General features: G+C 41.8%; 1 protein-coding gene across 1 annotated transcript in view; it reads right to left on the bottom strand.

Moving 5' to 3' along the window:
- Nucleotides 1-22,896, bottom strand: part of LOC124718852 (molybdenum cofactor sulfurase 3) — a 162,483-nt gene that overhangs the window by 68,020 nt on the left and 71,567 nt on the right. Inside the window, exons 8-9 of the mRNA XM_047244477.1 lie at nt 21,025-21,141; nt 6,068-6,975 (exon numbers count right to left, since the gene is read on the bottom strand). Coding sequence (XP_047100433.1) covers nt 6,068-6,975; nt 21,025-21,141 — 1,025 coding nt within the window. The remainder of the gene's footprint in view (nt 1-6,067; nt 6,976-21,024; nt 21,142-22,896) is intronic.

The following is a 22,896-nucleotide window of genomic DNA, read 5'->3' on the forward strand; positions in this document are numbered from 1 at the left end:
CCAATGTCTATTGTTCCGAGATAATTTACCCATTTATTGTTCTGCTGAATGGAAATGAGATCAATCATTCATTTTTCCAACAAGACAATGCTACTGCTCATACAGCAAACCAGTTCTTATAACTTTTAGATGAAATATCTGGAGACAGAGTAATTACAAAAAAGTCTGTGGCCCCTTCACTCAGTCCCCCCCCCCCCCCCCCCCCCCCGACTATTTCCTTTGGGGCACAGCTAAAACATTTGTGTATGAAAATAACCCAAAGACGATAGAGGAACTGAAGCCACCAATAATTGATTATCTGCATTCGATTGCACAAGAAACACTGGGAAAGGTGTCAGCAAATAAATGTAAATGTGTTGAACTATGCTTCAAGAATGAGGAAAACATTTCCAGCATCTACTGTGATATTGGTGAGTACAGAGTATTTAATTGTAATGGACATAATCAGTTAATTTCATTGTTTTAATTGTAATAATGTTGAACGCCATCTCCCAACATAACTGCAGCCACTAGCAGTGAATCCCAGCCCCTAGCTTTTACAGCAACACAAACGTTCTGTCAACATTACGCACCCTACAAGTTGAGACACAGGGATCTCACTGTTGCAGAGACACTTTGCGAACGCACTGTACCTCTGAGCAATAACACATCGTTGGCAAATGTGATGCTGTTGATCTTCTGGCTTCCTAAGCTTACTCCTTCCTTCTCTACTATAGTATCCTCATTATCAAGTATTCAGTATACACGGTAAACAGAATTGGTAAAAATATAACATCACTGTCTTACTGCTCTTTTGATTTCAGACAGATTTATTGCACCATTTATTAGCTTCAAAGACTCTGTGTAAGATGTTATGACCCTATGGCTGGAGTGGATGGCTACAGAAATCTAACTGCATCCTGCCCTGACTGCAGTTGATTGCTACACCAGTTGAGCACTGAGCTGCCTGTGGAGTGGTTGATAGCTATAGATGTTTGGACACTTATGCTTGTTCATATGTTCATAGTTAAGCTGTGGCTGAATATGAGGTCCATTTCATCATAGTACCACTGGCGGACTTTCACCATACTGCATAATTACTTCTAAATGTAACATATGGCACTTCAATGTGCAGAATATGATATCATTGTCAGACATCAGCACTTGCGGCAGAATTATGCAATGCTTTGTAGTTTGCTATAAATCGAAGCCACGTTGCTTATAACACAACCAGCTCTCCCTTATACATGTTTCGGAATATTCATTTCAAATCTAAGCATTTTCTCACTGTGTTAATGGAACTGCTAAAACAGTGCTTTAACTTATTTGTAGAGTGACCCATTTACAAACACAAAAGAAATGCCGCATAGTTAATGCTGCTGTAGTGAGAACACAGTTAGGGAGTGTATGTTGTGCCTAATTTCATTATCACCTAAAATATGGGATCACATTTTCAGGAACTCAAAGGGAGCTAGCAGCAAATTCAAACTGCACAAAAGGGCCATCAGAATCATGTTTGGATTTAAACCCAGAGACTCATGTAACGTATTGTTTAAGATATCTGGTATTCCTCCTTTACCATGCATCTACATTATGTAAATACTTGTATTCTTTAAAATAAATGTAATAGGTGAGGATGGCAAATTCCAAAAGAACTGCTATGTTCATGATCATTTTGCCTGATGAAACGAAAACTTACGTACAATCCAACACAACACACCACTGTGCCAAAACAGTGCTTTCCACACAGCAGTTAAATTTTGTTAACAAACTTCCTGAGCACATGAAAGCAAATACCGAGGCAAAAATCTTTGGAAATTCTTTAACACTACTGTGCCTATGTATAAAGTGCACTGACCACAAATAACATTGTTTTGTAGTGTTTCATTGTTGTTTTATAACTGCAAGCCCGTACCTTTTCCTTCATTATTTCTTCAGCTAACTCAGGGATAAGTTGTGTTGTCATATGTTCAAGTGAGCAGCAGTAATATAAAATAAACAGTGAGCTATGACAGAGAAAATTTATGATTCAGTATTATGAAAAGGATAGTTACTACTCACCATATAGCAGAGATGCTGAGTCACAGATGGGCACAACAAAAAAACTGTCACAAAATGAACTTTTAGCCAACAAAGCCTTTGTCAAAATAGACAAAACACACACACACACACACACCATCACAGTCTCTGACAGCTGGAGACAGGCTTTAATTTATGATTCCTGCAAGGAAATGACCCATATTCTGAACTAATAGGACAATACCACACTGAAGAAATTGTCTACGTGACGATTAGTAATCAAATAAGCAGTTGGTTTGGGCCTGATGCAACTGTGCTGTTTAATGCTCTGAGTGGGTCATTCCTGTTTGGTAACACTTTTATGTGACATCAGAATGATACAGTGAAAGTTTATTTTATTATTTTTCAATTAAACAGTGATTTAGCTCATATAATGTAAGGTTATTTTGTCACTGTTTAATTGAACTAAGATTAAATTATGATTTTGCTCATACATATTAACAACATAAACATTTTTTTTTCTTTGGGCCTTGTCCCACGCCAACGCAGGGTCAGCCGTGTTATTACAGATTTGGCAGTGTTAGCTGCAGAGGGTGACCGGATGCCCTTCCTTCCACCACCCCAAACCCCCGGGACGTAAGTAGTGTACCCCAGCTGTCTGTGTCTAGTGTAATCCATGAAATAGTGCAAACATGTTCAAATGTCTGTGAGCCATGTAACTGAGGTGGAATGTGGGGACCAGCCTGGTATTCACCTAGCGGGATGTGAAAAACCACCTACAAACCACTTCCAGGCTACCCAGCATACTGGCCTTCGTCGTTAATTCGCTGGGCAGATTCGATACGGGGCCAGCATGCCTACCGTGTCCGGGAAGCAGTGCATTAGTGCTCTTGGCTACCATGGCAGGTATTAACAACATAAAAATAACTATTATTAATATCTGTACATAGTATACCAAGTACCCACTCGTGGTACAAAAAATATTGAAGAATATTAAAAAGTATGAAAAGTATTATATAAATACTTACAATTATTAAGTTTATTACATATACTCCTATTCTAGTCCCACTCCTCACCCTCTGCCACAAGTATCATGTTGTTGTCGTTGTTGTTGTCTTCAGTCCTGAGACTGGTTTGATGCAGCTCTCCATGCTACTCTATCCTGTGCAAGCTTCTTCATCTCCCAGTACTTACTGCAGCCTACATCCTTCTGAATCTGCTTACTGTATTCATCTCTTGGTCTCCCTCTAAGATTTAACCCTCCACGCTACCCTCCAATACTAAATTGGTGATCCCTTGATGCCTCAGAACATGTCCTACCAACCGATCCCTTCTTCTAGTCAAGTTGTGACACAAACTCCTATTCTCCCCAATTCTGTTCAATACCTCCTCATTAGTTATGTGATCTGCCCATATAATCTTCAGCATTCTTCTGCACCACATTTCGAAAGCTTCTATTCTGTTCTTGTCTAAACTATTTATCATCCACGTTTCACTTCCATACATGGCTACACTCCATACAAATACTTTCAGAAACGACTTCCTGACACTTAAATTTATACTCGATATTAACAAATTTCTCATCTTCAGAAACGCTTTCCTTGCCATTGCCAGTCTACATTTTATATCCTCTCTACTTCGACCATCATCAGTTATTTTGCTACCCAAATAGCAAAACTCCTTTACTACTTTAAGTGTCTCATTTCCTAATCTTAATTCCCTCAGCATCACCCGACTTAATTCGACTACATTCCATTATCCTCGTTTTGCTTTTGTTGATGTTCATCTTATACCCTCCTTTCAAGACACTGTCCATTCCGTTCAACTGCTCTTCCAAGTCCTTTGCTGTCTCTGACAGAATTACAATGTCATCAGCGAACCTCAACGTTTTTATTTCTTCTCCATGGATTTTAATACCTACTCCGAATTTTTCTTTTGTTTCCTTTACTGCCTGCTCAATATACACATTGAATAACATCAGGGAGAGGCTACAACCCTGCCTCACTCCCTTCCCAACCACTGCTTCCCTTTCATGTCCCTCGACTCTTATAACTGCCATCTGGTTTCTGTACAAATTGTAAATAGCCTTTCGCTCCCTGTATTTTACCCCTGCCACCTTTAGAATTTGAAAGAGAGTATTCCAGTCAACATTGTCAAAAGCTTTCTCTAAGTCTACAAATGCTAGAAATGTACGTTTGCCTTTCCTTAATCTATTTTCTAAGGTAAGTTGTAGGGTCAGTACTGCCTCACGTGTTCCAACATTTCTGCGGAATCCAAACTGATCTTCGCCGAGGTCGGCTTCTACCAGTTTTTCCATTCGTCTGTAAAGAATTTGCGTTAGTATTTTGCAGTAGTGACTTATTAAACTGATTGTTCAGTAATTTTCACATCTGTCAACACCTGCTTTCTTTGGGATTGGGACTGTTATATTCTTCTTGAAGTCTGAGGGTATTTCGCCTGTCTCATACATCTTGCTCACCAGATGGTAGAGTTTTGTCAGGACTGGCTCTCCCAAGGCCGTGAGTAGTTCTAATGGAATGTTGTCTACTCCCGGGGCCTTGTTTCGGCTCAGGTCTTTCACTGCTCTGTCAAACTCTTCACGCAGTATCGTATCTCCCATTTCATTTTCATCTACATCCTCTTCCATTTCCATAATATTGTCCTCAAGAACATCGCCCTCGTATAGTCCCTCTATATACTCCTTCCACCTTTCTGCTCTCCCTTCTTTGCTTAGAACTGGGTTTCCATCTGAGCTCTTGATATTCATACAAGTGGCCCTCTTTTCTCCAAAGGTCTCTGTAATTTTCCTGTAGGCAGTATCTATCTTACCCCTCGTGAGATAAGCCTCTACATCCTTACATTTGGCCCCTAGCCATCCCTGCTTAGCCATTTTGCACTTCCTGTCGATCTCACTTTTAAGACATTTGTATTCCCTTTTGCCTGCTTCATTTACTGTGTTTTTATATTTTCTCCTTTCATCAATTAAATTCAATATTTCTTCTGTTACCCAAGGATTTCTACTAGCCCTCGTCTTTTTACCTACTTGATCCTCTGCTGCCTTCACTACTTCATTCCTCTGAGCTACCCATTCTTGTTCTACTGTATTTCTTTCCCCCATTCCTGTCAATTGTTCCCTTATGCTCTCCCTGAAACTCTGTGCAACCTCTGGTTCTTTCAGATTATTCAGGTCCCATCTCCTTAAATTCCCACCTTTTTCCAGTCTCTTCAGTTTTAATCTACAGTCCACATCTGCCCCTGGAAATGTCTTACAATTTAAAACCTGGTTCCTAAATCTCTGTCTTACCATTATATAATCTATCTGATACCTTCTAGTATCTCCAGGATTCTTCCATGTATACAACCTTCTTTTATGATTCTTGAACCAAGTGTTAGCTATGATTAAGTTATGCTCTGTGCAAAATTCTACCAGACGACTTCCTCTTTCATTTCTGTCCCCCAATCCATATTCACCCACTATATTTCCTTCTCTCCCTTTTCCTACTCTCTAATTCCAGTCACCCATGACTATTAAATTTTCGTCTCTCTTCACTACCTGAATAATTTCTTTTATCTCATCATACATTTCATCAATTTCTTCATCATCTGCAGAGCTAGTTGGCATATAAACTTGTACTACTGTAGTAGGCATAGCTCTGTGGAAAACTCTGGTGCAAAACTTGTCCAATCCATCCACCCAGCACTTCCCATTCCAGTTCTGCCAGGATTTTCCTACCCGATCAGACGATGGGCTTCCTATGAAAGTAGCCGTGCCATATACCAATTCTGCTGCAAAAGCTGGATAACCTTTTAAGTTGTTCCAACTACCAACCAGCTGTCCACCAGGATAAATTAGCACCTCCAAACTGTTGCCAAGAACGAAGTTGACCACCCAGTTTCCCCTTCCTCTGTCCTGTCACCCACCAGCTCCTAATTCACTGCTCCACATTACCTTCATTGTGTACTTTCTCAAAATCTCAACTTACACAACAACTGGAAGGTCAGATGTTTTACTATTTGGCATGCAGGTTACACCTCATTTGCAAGGCCAAAAAGAGAAAATTTTACTTACCCATTCACAGTCTGTAGTGGTTTTTCTGGCTGCACAGTCAGATTACAACAGTTCTCTTCAGCTTCATTATTAGCGTCAAAATTGCTGGCACCTCTGAACACTTTGTTCCTCGGAGGTTGGAAAGAGGAAGCTACTAGTTTCTGCTGAAAAATAACGCTGTCTCCATTTGCTTCTTCTTCAGAAGTGTTATTGTTTGTATGACTGCAAGACCGAGTGAGGTTTTCAGTGGTGGGCAAAGGAGAGAGATGTTTACAAGTTACTGGACACAACACAATTTCCTGTTTAGGATCCTCCACATCACATATCCCTCTCGGACTGTCAAGCCTGTCGGCAAAATTTTGCACGTCACTGAAAGAGTCCGGAAGTACTCGAGGTTCCTCATCACTAAGAAGAGGAAGTGACTTCAGTTTTTTGACTTCACAGTTCATTTCACCTGAGCATTTCTCACGTTCATGCTCAGGTACATCTGTGCACCAACTGCTCCCATTAACCAGGTTAAATTCTTCACCTGCACCACCATTTCCCTCTTCTTGGAAGCGACTAGATACTACTTTGTCTTTTTCACGTCTAGTAACATAACTTGTAAAACTGTACTTTTCCACCTTCCCTGCTTCCCGAGCACTAATTACGCTACGTGACAAAGGTTCTGTAGAATTTGGCACTGTGATGTCGAAACTGTTGGGTACACAACTGGAATCCACCTGGAATTTTTGCCTGTACAATGTAACAAACTCTGGCCACCATTTCGGAGTCTCGACAATCGCTGGGCCTCGTACAAAAGCTGACTCCACCATCTCCAGAAACCTGTCGACATCGTGCTCGGTTGACATGTAGCCGAAGGATATGCGAACAGATCCGGTCGGCTGACCGTCTATAAGGTCTCTTTCGTCACCACATATGTGGCCTGCCTGAAATGGAGGTCAAACAGTAAAATTACAGATTTTCCATAAATGAGTAATGTGACATAATTTTTATTATACACTCTAACAAAAAACAAAAAAAAACAAAAAAAAAAAACAAACAAAAAAAAAACAATACAGCACAAAGGAATTATCTGAATGGGACAGAAATCAGTAGACATGATTTGCATGTACAGACAAACAAACAGTTACAGTTTCAGAAAAAATGAATGGTTTATTCAAGAGAAAGAGCTTCACGAATTGAGCAAGTCAGTACCATGTTTGTTCACCTATGGCCTAATGCAAGCAGTTATTTGGTTTGACATGGATCAACAGAGTTGCTGGATGTCTACCTGAGGAATATCGTGCCAAATTCTATCCAACTGGCATGTTGGATCATCAAAATTACCAGCTAGTAAGAGTGCTCTGCCCATACTGCTCTAAATGTTTTCAATTGAGGAGAGATATAGTGATCTTGCTGGCCGAGGTACGGCTTCACAAGCATGAAAACAATCAGTAGAAACTCTCGTCAAGTGCGGGTGGACATTATCTTTCTGAAATGTAAGTCCACAAATAGCTTGCCATGAAGGGCAAAAAAATTTGGTGGTCTATGCAAGAATGGTCTAATGTCTATATTTGTGTCTTTGTATTCTATATATGTCAGCTGAAATTTTTCTTCTATATCTAACATGTGTGTCACTTCATCTTCTATTTGTGCTTGTTCTGGTGGCTGTCTTAAGATTTCGTTTTCCTCTGATTGTTTACTTGATGCATGTTGTTCTTTGTTTGTTTGCTCTGGGATGTTTGAGTCCATTACTGTATTTTCTTCTTCTTCTGATTGCACATTATTTTGTTCCAGTATTTGTTGTACTTGTTGTTTGATGTTTTCTAATTCTGAATGGGGTATCCTGTTATTTTTGATTATTACATGGATCTGATCAGCTAGTCGTTGTTCTGTTAAAAACTTTAATTCTGGGTATCTGGTAATAAATTTTGTGTATACTTGTGATATGTATCCAGTTGTGTTGGTTCCTAAGTTTGTTGCTTGGTAATAACAGAACACGAGGTGTCGGTTAACTTCATCTGACCATCTCATCCTCTGTCTTTGTTTTCCTTCTAGGGTGGTTGCAGGAAGCATATCCTGTAAAACACCTCTATTTGGATTTAAATCATTTTCCGTGTGGCTAGCAGTGTCGTTACCATTGTGGACGGACGTAGGGTTCAAGCGTCGTCCCCGACCATGACGGCGCTTGTCCGAGGCTTCTTTAGTTCTGTCCTGAACCAAGTAATCACACTAAAAGGGGGTTTAGCCCTATTAGTGGTTTGTTCTTTTCGTCGCCTTTTACGACTGGCAGAACATACCAAAGGCCTATTCTTTTCCCGGGACTCCACGGGGATTATTATTATTATTATTATTATTATTATTATTATTATTATTATTACTGAGAATTTTATGTTATTCAGCTTCTGAACATTTTTTCTTCAGCAGCACTGGCATAAACACAATCACAGGATAATCTTCATCCAACTCTTTACACATACAGGAAAAGTTGAAAGTATTGGTGACTGAGACTCTTGTCTGCATTTGCACTGAACTGCAAATTATTAGACAGTTTCAACAATATTTAAAGCAGGTGACATCAAAAATGAAGTGGTAACAATGCTTATCACTTCACTGTAAGGTATCAATCTCATCATCTTAACTGTATGATTATTTTTTGACACTAGCAAAAAGGGGCAAGTCGGCTGAAAACTGGATGACTGATATTGTGGGCCACCGAGACAATTATACTGTTGCATTCTGTAAGTGCCAAAACCACACTAACTGCAATATACCTGTACATGCATAATGGACCACAGTGACAGCCATAGTACAGTGATGAACATAAGTTGCAAATATGCTAAGAGAATTTACTCGTTCCATACAGATCATGGACAAGTAACAAGATCTATTCTCAAAAGATGATGAAGAGATGTATAATTTATGGCATAGTACATGACTTCTCTTTTGACAATGATTGTCAATGAAGGAAGACTTCCTGAGATCCTGTGTTGCTGCTGGATGATACTATTCACTAGCCACTGTAGACCACCATGAAAAGTTAATGTTCAATAGCAGCAAAGCCATAAGCATGGTCAGGCGGAATGTATTTGTATAGTGTGTTGACATTATCTCCCTATACACTGACATCCCCACACCCATGGACTGGCTACTACTGAACACTACCTTTCCCAACATATTATGAACTCCAGACCCTCCAATCTCATTTCTAATACACTTGACAAATTATATACTTACTTACAAGGCCTGTCTAAAAAGTATCCGACCTATGGCCAGAAAAAATATTTCAAATACCTGACTGGGTTGGGACCCTAGTCCCCTCCAAAGTGCTTGCACACACTTAGCCCACCGATCCTTCCACTGCCAGAAACACTTCTGGAAGTCTTCTTTTCGAATGGTGTTCAGCTCCATCGTTGTGTTCCACATTGTCTCTTCTCTACTCTCAAAACAGGCTCCTTTCAGTGGTGTCTTCAATTTTGGAAACAACCAGAAGTTGCGAAGAGCCATGTCTGCAGAGTAGGGAGGTTAGCAAACGGCTGTGATTCCATGTTTGGCCAAGAAATTTTGGATCAATTGGGATGAATGTGTGGGGACATTGTCGTAATGCAGTTGCCAGGTTTTTGCCACCCACATGTATGGTCTTTTGCACCGAACTGCATCACGAAGTCACCAGAAAACATCTTGATAGTACTCCTTTGTCACTGTTTGTCCTTCCTGTGTGTATTAGTGATGCACATTTCCATGAACATCAAAGAAGACAGTCAGCATCACCTCGATTTTGCTTCGCACCTGCCGCACTTTCTTCAGCCTTGGAGACTCAGGATGCTTCCACTGTGACGATTGTCTCTTTGAAACTTCGTGGCAGATTAAAACTGTGTGCCCGACCGAGACTCGAACTTGGGATCTTTGCCTTTCGCGGGCAAGTGCTCTACCAACTGAGCTACCAAAGCACGACTCACACCCGGTCCTCACAGCTTTACTTCTGCCAGTATCTCGTCTCCTACCTTCCAAACTTGCAAAGGTCCCGAGTTCGAGTCTCGGTGGGGCACACAGTTTTAATCTGCCAGGAAGTTTCATATCAGCGCACACACCGCTGCAGAGTGAAAATCTCATTCTCATTGTCTTTTTGTTTCAGGGTCATACCCGTATACCCGTGACTCATCTCCAGTTATCACAGTGTTCAGAAACCGAGGACCAGTGTTGGTGGTGTTCAGAAAGTCCGGTGCAATGTTCAAAACGGAGGTCTTATTGTTCCGGCGACAACAACATGGGCACAAATTTTGCAGCCAATCAGTGCATGTTCAAATCATCACGCAAAATTGCATGTGCAGAAATTTTACTCACTCCAACCTCTTTGGCAATCTCCCGCACAGTCAAACAATGATCTGCCATCACCAAATTTTGCACCCTCTCAACAAGAGCTGCACTCCGAGCAGTTTGGGGCCTGCCAGAACGCTGGTCACTCTCCGTTGATGTGCAGCCGTTTTTGATCGGTTGAACCGCTCCTTAATTTGCATTACACCTATCACATCTTCTCTGAACACCTGCTGAAACTTATGGATCATTTTGCTTTGAGAATCACCAAGATTTTGACAAAATTTGATGCAGTATCTTTGCTCAACACATTCAGTCATCTTCAGAGAATCAGTAATCTGATGAACACGTGGTGTAGCACCTCACTCAGCGACCGACAGGCAACGAGTGACGCGCTGGAAAGCTGGGACAAAATTCACACACGCTCATAAAGGTCTCTTCCTTTAACTATTTCTCCTGTGAGAGTAAGATATACAAATAAATCTGCAGCATGGCGATAGGCATCCCAGGGCCATGAAAGGCAATCCCCATTCCTCCACATCCCTGACACAATCCCTCTCACCTGTTTCACATTGTCCTGTTCAGCCCAATGTGCCACTTTCCTGGAATTTGACCTCCTCTCTGATTGCTGCATGAAAACCTCTAACCATTAACAGTACTGCATACTGACAGCTGCCACACCTTGTACAGTAAAAAGTCTCTCCCATATAGTCTGGCCAACCGTAGATGGTCCACCTGCAGTGGCACATAACCCTTTGCCTAGAATGCTGACAGTTCTACTGACACCATCACAGAAGGACATTAGCTACAAATCCAGTCCACAAACAGATTTCAAATGTCTTTATCCTCCCATAGCTGCAACGGAGCACACAGCTGTCTGCAATCGAGGAGGGAGGGCAAGTGGGGGCACTCACATCCCTAGAATTTGGAATAAAGAGTTTTTTATTCATTGCAGAATTCTCATACATTTTCACCAAATACAGTAATGCTTTCACCCCACACCCTTCGCACCCACTTCAACCTTGTGACGACCGGGACCTAGGCTGTGCTATTCTGCAAACCACCATCCTTATTGATGGCATATCCAGATATTGTAATTTCTATGGCTGCTTTTATGATGCTGTATCCAAAATCCCTTCATTCTCATAGTGACAGACGTTTTGTCAAATATAATTTGATGCCGATTTTTGAAAGTGTGTTCTGCCACAGCTGATCTTCCTGGATAGCATAGGCATAAGCACCTCTCACGTTCCATCCGGCTTTGCTCCACAGTGCATACTGTTTGGCCAGCTTAGCAGCAGCCACATTGACATGATATCTTATACTCTCCAGGCATTCTGATGTGAGCCCTACATGGTCCTCCACAGGCCTCATGAGCTGTTGTATTTTTTCTAGGAGCCTGAACACTGATGAAATATTATGTCTCTTCAGGAGCTGGCTAATCTTTCCTGAGGCGGTGCCACATAAAGGCAAAAATGCAATTTTTTTCCTCTCTTCTTTGTCAGTCTCACTAAAAATAGCCTGTGACACTTCGTGGTGACTGTAACTATTTTCCTGGAAGCCTTTTCAAAGGTGGCGTAGTTCCAGTGGCAGATTTTTCAGCATATGAGATGACTTCGGCACAATGCATGAGGATCTCCAGAACACCATGTTTTTGTGCTGGTAGGTGGTAGCTGAGAGCATGCATATACCAATCTGTGTGTGCATAGTTTCTGGAGACACTGTGGTTGAGATGCCCATTGGTTTTCAGTGAATGAGGAGATCAAGTCAAGGAAATGCACCATTTATCACTACTTCCATTGTAAATCAAATGTGAATGTGAATGCCATTCAGTTGATCTAATAATTCTCCTAATTTATCACATCCATGGGGCTGGATGATAAATGTGTCATCAACATATTGCTAAAAGCAATTTGGCTTATTTTTGTCCAAAGTGATGTCTTCAGCTTCCTGCATAATTGGGTACGGATTGAGCTAATGAACTTCCCATTGCCACACCAATCAGCTGGTCGTCATATAGGAAATACGACAATGTCAGTGTGTGCTTAAACAGTCGCATGATTGTCCTACCAAATAACTGGGAGATAAGATCTATGCAGTCTTTGACAGGAACACATGTAATAGATGATGTTGTTGTTGTTGTTGTTGTTGTTGTTGTTGTTGTGGTCTTCAGTCCTGAGACTGGTTTGATGCAGCTCTCCATGCTACTCTATCCTGTGCAAGCTTCATCATCTCCCAGTACCTACTGTTCGGTAATTTTCACATCTGTCAACACCTGCTTTCTTTGGGATTGGAATTATTATATTCTTCTTGAAGTCTGAGGGTATTTCGCCTGTCTCATACATCTTGCTCACCAGATGGTAGAGTTTTGTCAGGTCTGGCTCTCCCAAGGCTGTCAGTAGTTCTAATGGAATGTTGTCTACTCCCGGGGCCTTGTTTTGACTCAGGTCTTTCAGTGCTCTGTCAAACTCTCACGCATTATCGTATCTCCCATTTCATCTTCATCTACATCCTCCTCCATTTCTATAATATTGTCCTCAAGTACATCGCCCTCTATATACTCCTTCCACATTTCTGCTTTCCCTTCTTTGCTTAGAACTGGGTTTCCATCTGAGCTCTTGATTTTCATACAAGTGGCTCTCTTTTGTCCAATGGTCTCTCTAATTTTCCTGTAGGCAGTATCTATCTTGCCCCTAGTGAGATACGCCTCTATATCCTTACATTTGTCCTCCAGCCATCCCTGCTTAGCCATTTTGCACTTCCTGTCGATCTCATTTTTGAGACGTTTGTATTCCTTTTTGCCTGTTTCATTTATTGCATTTTTATATTTTCTCATTTCATCAATTAAATTCAATATTTCTTCTGTTACCCAAGGATTTCTATTAGCCCTCGTCTTTTTACCTACTTGATCCTCTGCTGCCTTCACTACTTCATCCCTCAGAGCTACCCATTCTTCTTCTACTGTATTTCTTTCCCCCATTCCTGTCAATTGTTTCCTTATTCTCTACCTGAAACTCTGTACAACCTATGTAATGTAATGTAATAGATAGACCACATCAAAATTGACCTCTGCATGACCTCGCCCAAGACACAGATATTTCATTTGGTTGATAAAATTGATGACGTTCTTGATGTGATACTCACAGTGATCCACATGCAATGAAAGGAGGTTGGCCAGATGTTTTGTTTGTTGCTGACACACTGGGTGTTCACAATAGTGTGAAGAGGAGAATCTGTTTTGTGGATCTTTGGTAGCCCATAAAGCGTAGGTGGTTTCAGTGCCTGAGGGAGAAGATTCTTATTGATGGCCTCTTCCAGTGATGACTGTTTTAGGAGCTCTGATGCCTTTCTCATTATTTTCAACACTGAATCCTGTGGTAATTTCCGGTAGGCATCTTCCTCGAGAATCGACTGAATTTTAGTTTTCTAGTCGGCTCTGTTCAGAATGTCAGATGCATTGCCCTTGTGTGCTGGCAGAGTCACAGTGAGCGGGTCACTGCAGAGTGCGTGAAGTCTGTTGCACTCAGCCCTAGTCAAGTTAGTCGGAGGTCACTTAAATCTTCAAATAATCCGACACGTTTTGTGACAAATTTTGTCGGCGCTCTCACTAGGCATCTTGCGGATCACTTGTTCAGTCCACTTACAATATCACAGTAGGTACTGCTGTGAACTTCAGACTTCTCTTAAGTGTCAAAATGGCACTCACGTCAGTACCTCTCTTCATCTTACCCAATGTGGCCGGAAGCCCGAGAAGATTTTATTAATTCGTATTGCCGCAAGACCACGCGTTTGTCCACTACATACCTCTGTGGGGAAGAAACGTGATGCAGTATTAAGTGGCAGGGGAAGCTGCATGCTAAGAAGGCTAACTGTTAGGCTCTTTAGCCTTCCTGTTACACTGCAGAGACGAGGACACAATTCCACAATCTGCATGTTGAGCCATCACATCAACACCTCGGTGGCCATAAGAATCTATCATTGTGCCAGTTTTGCCCTGCTGCGGGGAAAGTTACTATTCACTAGGAGGCAGCTGGATTCAAAAGGTCACGAGCTGCTGGCTGTCCGTCTGCAACAGACAGAGGAACTCTAGGAAACAGGCTGGAAGTGGGTAGATGTTGCCACTGTCACACAAAAGGTGTCATTGCAGAAGAAAACCACAGAAAAACAGAAAGAGAAATTCATCCGGCCCTCTCAACAACAACATGTTGCAGCACAAACTGTCATCAACATGAATGGGGAGAAATATCAGTGCAGTTGCCATTTTCGCACCAGTGCCTCGGCATACCCCTATCTCTGCTATTATAAATGAGGCCGGACAAGCAATCTGCAAGATGCCTAGTGAGACTGGGGTCAAAATTCATAATGAAGCATGCCAGATTATCTCAAAATCTAAACCACCGCCAATTTGCTAGCACTGAATGCGGCACACTTCAAGCACTCCATAATGACCCCTTCACCGTGGTTCTGCCAGCTCACAAGGACAAAGCATCTGACATTCCGAATAAAGCTGACTGCGACGCTAAAATTCAGTTCATCCTCGAGGAGGATACCTACTGGAAACTGGCAAGAGACCCGACATTGAGAATAATGAGAAAGATGTCAGAGCTCCTAAAACAGTCATCTATGCTTTGTGGGCTACTAAAGATCCACAAGACAGGTTCTCCTCTTCACCCCATTGTGAACACCATTGGGTCACCAACTTATAGAGTGGTAATACATCTGGTCAGCCTCCCTTCATCGCATATGGGTCACTTTGTGCATCGCATCAAGAACACTGATGATTTTATCAGCTGAATTAAAACATCAGCATCTTGGGCAGAGTGATATAATGGTCAGTTTTGACGTGTATTTCCAAATCTTCCTGTCAAAGACTGTATAGATCACCTCTCTCAGCTTTTTGATAGTACTATAGTGGGGTTGTTTAGGCACACACTGACATCGTCATATTTCCTACATGATGAACAGTGTGGTGATGGGAAATCTGTTAGCTAATCCATAGCCAACCTTTGTGGAGAAATTTGAAGATGTGGCTTTGTATTATGTCAAAGACACTTTTATCATCTGGCCCCACGGACATGATAAACTGCGAGAACTCTTAGATCATCTGATCGGTATTCGTGATGGAAGTACTGATAGATAGTGCATTCCCTTTCCTCATTTGCTGGAAAACCAATGGGCACCTCAGCCACAGTGTCTGCAGAAAATCCACATACACTGATCAGTAGGTGCACACTTTCAGCCACCAGCATCCAGCCCAAAAACAAAGCATTCAGAAGACCCGTGTCCACCAAGCTGAGGTCATCTCAGATGCTGAAACTGCCACTGGAACTCAGCCACCTCCGAAAAGGACTCCAGGAAAATGGCTACAACACTGCCAAAGTAAAGAGCAAAAAACTTGCATTTTTGTCTCTGTGTGGCACAGCATCGGGAAAGATTAGCTGCTCCTGAAGAGAGACAATATTTCACAAGTGTTCAGGCTCCCAGCAGAACTACGACAGCTCACGAGGCTATCTAGGATCATCAGAAGGCCTGGAATGTACGAGATACTGTGTCAATGTGGCTGCTACTATGCTTGCCATACAGTATGCACTGCGGAACAATTCTGAATGGAACATGAGGTGTGTTTATGCCTACGCTATCCAGAAAAATCAGCCATGGCAGAACATGCTTTTGAAAATTGACACTGACTTCTATTCGACAAAATGTCTGTCGTTATGATAATGGCGGGATTTTGGGATAGCATCACAAAAGAAACCACAGAAATGAAAATACCTGGAAACACCATCAGTGAAGGTGGCGGTTTGCAGCTCAGTATAGCTTGGGACCTGACCACCACAAAGTCGATACGGACACAATGAATGCGGGATGAAAACATTATCGTATTTGGTGAGGAAGAAAGCACCAGCTACTTCACAGCCAGCAGTGCAGTTATGTAATGGCAAGGCCACTGCGACACGGTATTCATTTACCACTTGCAATGTTCAAGGAGAGCTCAGTTGAACGCTCATGGGATTTTAACCACGGGCACAGTTGGAAGCCCGACAAGATTTTATTAATTCATACTGCTGTGACACCATATATTCATACTGCTCTGCTGTAATTTGTGCACAACATTTTATTTGAACACAACCACCAACCACCTGTACATCCAAACTGAATGGCCGTCACAAAACTATGACCGAGAGACGAGTTGACCACCCATAGGCTAAACATGCAACTGAACACAGCGTACTTTACACTCCCTTCCTCCAGCCCCCAAACACAAAGCCACTCTAAGTTACACAGCAGTTCATATAGTGGACATACTGAATCAGAGATAGGCACAACAAAAAGGCTGTCACAATATAAGCTATTGGCCAACTAGGCCTTTGTCAAAAACAGACAACGGACACACACACACACACACACACACACACACACACACACACACACACACACAGGATGGCAGCCTCTGGCAGCTGAAGCCACACTGCAAGCAACAGTAGCAGTGCATGATGGAAGTGCAACTGTGTGGGGATAAGGAGAATGCTAGGTGTGTGTGTGTGTGGGGGGGGGGGGGGGGGAGATAGCATGGTAGGGGTGGGGACAGTGAAGTGTTACTGTGGAGTGTGCAAGGATGAGGTAGAGAGATAGTAGGGCAGCTATGAGGTTAGACAGAGGGCAAGAGAGGTTGGGTGTAGGGGAAGTAGCGGAAAAGGAGAGAAGTAGAAAGATTGACTGTGTTGGTGAAATGGGAGCTGTGTAGTGCTAGAATGGGAACAGGGAAGGGGTTGGATGGGTGAGAAAAATGACTAACGAAGGTTGAGGCAAGGAGGGTTACAGGAACATAGGACATATTGCAGAGAGTGTTCCCACCTGCACTATTCAGGAAAGCTGATGTTGGTGGGAAAGATCCATATGGCAAAGGCTGTGAAGCAGTCACTGAAATGTAGGATGTCATGTTGTACAGCATGCTCAGCAACAGGGTGGTCCACTTATTTCTTGGCCACAGTTTGTCGGTGGCCATTCGTGCGGGCAGACAGTTTGTTAGTTGTTGTGCCCACATAGAATGCAGCACAGTGGTTGCAGCTTAGCTTCTAGATTACATGAGTGATTTCACAGGTGGCCCTGCCTTTGATGGGATAGATGATGTTTGTGAATAGAATGGAGGTGAGGGGATGGATGGGACAGATCTTACATCTAGGTATATTACAGAAAGGTAAGGGGTTAGGAGCAGGGGTTTTGTAGGGATGGATGAAGATGTTGTATTGGTTTGGTGGGCTGCGGAATACCACTGTGAGAGCGGTGGGAATGGTAGTGGGCAAGACATTTCTCATTTCAGGGCATGATGAGAGGTATCTACATCTACATCTACACTCCGCAAGCCACCTGACAGTGTGTGGCGGAGGGTACCTTGAGTACCTATATCAGTTCTCGCTTCTATTCCAGTCTAGTATCGTTTGTGGAAAGAAAGATTGTCAGTATGCCTCTGTGTGGGCTCTAATCTCTCTGATTTTATCCTCATGGTCTCTTCACTAGATATATGTAGGATCGAGCAATATACTGCTTGACTCCTTGGTGAAGGTATGTTCTCGAAACTTCAACAAAAGTGCGTACTGAGCTACTGAGCATCTCTCTTGCAGAGTTTTCCACTGGAGTCTATCTATCATCTCCATAATGCTTTCGCGATTACTAAATGATCCTGTAACGAAGCATGCTCCTATCTCTTCTATCAACCCTATCTGGTACAGATCCCACACTGGTGAAACACCATCCAGGACTGGAGCAACTGAATTACATTCTCTGCCAGGGTTTTGAATACCTCTCGTCATGCCCTGAAATGAGAATTGCTAACTGCTGCCCTGTCCAATATCCTTCCCTTGCCCCCCCCCCCTACCTCCCCTCCCCCCCCCCCCTCCCCCGAAAGTGGTATTCCGCTGTCCACCGAAGGTACACAATAAACTCGTCCATTCCTACACAACCCCTGTTCCCAATCCCTTACCTTGTAGCTCATACCCCTGTAATAGACCTAGATGCAAGACCCGCCCCATACATCCTTCTACCACCACCTACTCCAGTCCAGTCACAAACATCACCTACCCCATCAAAGGCAGGGCTACCTGTGAAACCAGTCATGTGATTTACAAGCTAAGCTGCAACCACTGTGCTGCATTCTATGTGGGCATGACAACCAACAGGCTGGCTGTCCACATGAATGGCCACTGACAAACTGTGGCCGAGAAACAAGTGGACCACCCTCTTGCTGAGCACGCTGCCCAACACAATATCCCTCATTTCAATGACTGCTTCACAGCCTGTGCCATATGGATCCTTCCCACCAACACCACCTTTTCTGAATTACGCAAGTGGGAGCTGTTCCCATAACCCACATGACCTCAACCTTCGTTAGTCATTTTTCTCACCCGTTTAACCCATTCCAGCACTACACAGCCCTCAGTCCACTAATGCAACCAGTATTTTTACCTCTCGCCTTTTCCACTACCCCTCCCCCCACCTCTCCCCTGCCCTTCGTCAAACCTCCTGCCTGCACCTAGCTGCCCTCTGCTATCTGTCCTACTCCCCCGTCACAGCCTTCTCTTTACCTCCACCCAGTTCCTACTCCCATCATGAACTGCTGCTATTACTTGCAGTGCAACTTCAGCTGCCAGAGGCTGCAGTCATCATTGTTCCTATCTATGACTCAGCATCCCTGCTATACTGTGATTACCAACTTTCCTTTTCATAATGTTGTTATATTCCACCCTGGATTTTCCATTGTTTCATTACACAACACTTCCATTGGTCCCATAATCATCTTAGTGTCAATCTCTGAGAGCCCTGTCAAATGCTATTTTTTCACACACTTTCAAATTTAAAACATCATTTCACTTGATTGCTGTTCCAAGTCCCTTGCTGTCTCCGACAGAATTACAATGTTGCAGGAAAACTCAAAAGTTTTTATTCCTTCTCCCTGAACTTTAGTCCCTACTCAAAAAATTTATTTTCTTTCCTTTACTGCTTGCTCAATGTGCAATATGAATAACACTGGGGATAAGGTACAACCCTGTCTCACTTCCTTGTCCACCACTGCTTCCCTTTCATGACCCCCAAATCTCATACAAGTTGTGAACAGACTTCACTCACTATATTTTACACTTGCTATCTTCAGAATTTCAAAGACAGTATTCCACTCAATACTGTCAAATACTTTCTCTAAGTCTGTAAATGCTATAAATATACATTTGCCTTTTCTTAGCCTATCTTGTAAGAGAAGTCGTTGGGTTAGAATTGCCTCATGTGTTCCTACCTTTCTCTAGACTCCAAACTGATCCACCCCGAGCTAGAATCCTTTCTTGTTAGTATTTTGCTACCATGATTCATTAAACTGACAGTTCAGTAATTTTCACAACTGTCTGCAACTGCTTTCTTTGCAATTGGAATTATTACATTATTCTTGAAGTCTGAGGATATTTTGCCTACTCATACCATCTTGCACAGCAGATAGAAAATAGTTTAGTCATGGCTGTCTCTCCCAAGGCTACCAGTAGTTCTGATAGAATGTCATCTATCCCCAGGGCCTTGTTTCAGCATATGTCCTCACAGCTCTGTCAAATTCTTCTCGCAGTTATCATATCTTGTAGACAGGGAAGATGACCTAGAGGTTGCCTTCAAGTTAATCTCTCTTGTGTAGACTCCTCTATACTTCTTCCACCCTCCAGCTTTCCCTTCTTTTCTTAGGACTGGTTTTCCATCTGAGCTCTTGATATTTATACAGCTGCTTCTCTTTTCCCCAAAGGCCACTTTAATTTTCCTGTAGGTGGTATATATAATATCACTAGTGAAATACGCTTCTAAATCTTTACATTTTCCTCTAGCCATTCCTGCTTAGCCTCTTTGCATTTTCTGTCAGTCTCATTGTTTTTGACATTTGTAGTCCCTTTTGCTGCTTCATTTCCTGCATTTCATATTTTCTCTGTGCATCAATTAAATTCAATATCTCTTGTGTTACCCAAGGATTTCTACTTGGTCTTATCTTTCTACCTGTTTGATCCTCTCGCTGGCTTCACTGTTACATCTCTCACAGCTACCTAGTCCTCTTCTACTCCATTCCTTTCCCCTTCCTTGTCAATCATTCCCCAATACTCTCACTGAAACTCTCAAGCACCTCTGGTTCTTTCAGTTTATCCAGGTCTCATCTCCTTTGTTTCCTACTGTTCTGCAATTTCTTCTGTTTTAATCTACTGTTCATAACCAATTAATTGTGGACAGAGGCCACATCTGTGTGTGGAAATGTCTAATAATTTAAAATATGGCTACAGAATCTGTGTCTTAACACCTTATAATCAGTCTGAAACCTCCCGATGCCTCCAGGGCTCTTCCATATATACAACCTTCTTTCATAGTTCTTAAACCGAGTGTCGCCGATTATTAAAATATGCTCTGTGCAAAATTTTACCAAGTGGTTTCCTCTTCCATTCCTTTCCCCCAGTACATATTCAACTACTATTTTTCTTTCTCCTCTTTTTTCTACTAGCAAATTCCAGTCCCCATCATAATTAAATTTTCACCTCCATTCACTATCTCAATAATTTCTTTTATCTCATCATATGTTATAGTACTAAGTAATAAAGCTACATGTGACAGAAGTTCAAGAAAAAGTATACAACAAAGTTTTGTGAAAGTTGGTAGTACTGACGTCATACCTGGAAATGTTTTCTGACATCATCTGAAGAGAGCTTGAGATGCACCTGACATGCCCCTGGATTGCAAAAGCATCCTGTCCTTAGCTGAATGTTGTGCAGATTTGCCATGTTGAGTACCTGTAACACAATAAGCAATGTTCCAATGAGAAGCTATCGGCTGTCTTACGTAACATGTTTATTTGTTGCAAGTGAAGAGTATGTTATATTTATGAAATCCTAGCTCTGTTATTTTAAATCTGCAAGAGCCTAGCTTCAGTCTACATTGAAGTCATGTAGAAATAATCATAAATGACTTCTGCTTTATCATCATCCCGTATGTTCCTAACAAGAAAAAAAAATGTATTTGTGTTAATAAAAAATGAAGATGCCCCAAATGTATGAAACTGCCAAAAACAAAAAACAGTGCAAACAAGTGTCTTAAAGGAAACATTACTTATTACCCAACCAATGAATAAAATTACATAAATACAGACTTTTCTGCTACTAAATACTAATCAAGACTCTACAATGGGCACATAAAAAATAAGCACGTTTTCTCAATACCAGCAAACATCTGGAAGTATATGACTACTCTGCAATTCACACTTCAGTGTTTAGCAAAATCACGTTCACTTTCAGGCTATTCGACTCTCAAGTGACAAGAGGGAAAAATGAACACCTAAATCTTTCCATTTGAACTCTCATTTCTCTTATTTTATTACTACGGCCATTTCTCCCAATGTTGTAGGGAGCCAACAAAATGTTTACACATTCGAAGAAGGAAGTTGCTGATAGAAATTTCATAAAAATATCTTGCCACAATCAGAAATTCCTGTGTTTTAATGGTTGCCACTCTTAATAGTGTATCTTATCTGGCACACTCTCTCCCCTATTTCACGATAACACAAAATGAGTACTGGTCAAATAAGAAGGATGATCCATTCTTTTCATGGAATTGAGCAGAAGTCATAACGAGGAATATGCCAAGCCCATTCTTTGATAAAACTGTCCCTGTTATTAATGAGAAGTAAAACCAATACTTTTAGAAATAAAGCACAAGAAGTAGCAATAAAAGACACTTTTTATGCCCTTGATGAGTACTTTAATGAAAACATGCATTTTATTTTTGTTACTTTCTCCAACATGTTCCTCATATCAGACAGAGGACATATGCAACTATTATTATCAATGGCCGGGATCCTGAAACTGGAAGCAAAAATAAATACTGAAGTTCTTCTTCAGTAGTGCTACAGCCCTTGGTGAGCCTTGGCTTCTTCAACAATCTTCTTCCACATTTCTCGGTTATTTGCTGCTCTTTTCCACCCCTGGACTCTCGTATTGGTGATATCCATTATTACCTCGTCGATCCATCTTCTTCTAGATCTCCCTTTTTGCCTAACTGAATGGATCATACCTTTCATCATTTTCTTTGGAATTCTATCCTCTGCCATTCTCTCCATGTGTCCTAGCCATCGTATTCGCTGTGATTTCACAAATTTTATTATGTCCCTGCCTTGTATTAACTCTTGTAATTCGGCATTGTAGCATGTTCTCCAGCCTTCTTCCTCCCTTATTGGCCCATAGATTTTGTGTAGCATTTTCCACTCAATGCTTCTTAGTGCATTTTTATCGTGTTCTGTCTATGTCCATACCTCTGAGCTGTATGTGGTAACTGGGCGGACTAGGGAATTATATATTAGCAGTTTAGTTTTTCTTGTAACAAGGCTATTTTTGAAAAGCTGCATATTTGCAAAGTAAGCTCTGTTTCCTGCTTGTATTCTTTCCCTTATAGCCTTTCCAATACTGTTGTCATTTGTTATTAGGGCTCCCAAGTAGTTAAAAGAGGACACTCCACTGAAGCATTTCCCATTGATGTTTAGGTTTTTAGGGGTT

The sequence above is a fragment of the Schistocerca piceifrons genome, chromosome 10, assembly GCF_021461385.2.
Source record: "Schistocerca piceifrons isolate TAMUIC-IGC-003096 chromosome 10, iqSchPice1.1, whole genome shotgun sequence".
In the NCBI taxonomy this organism is placed as follows: domain Eukaryota; kingdom Metazoa; phylum Arthropoda; class Insecta; order Orthoptera; family Acrididae; genus Schistocerca; species Schistocerca piceifrons.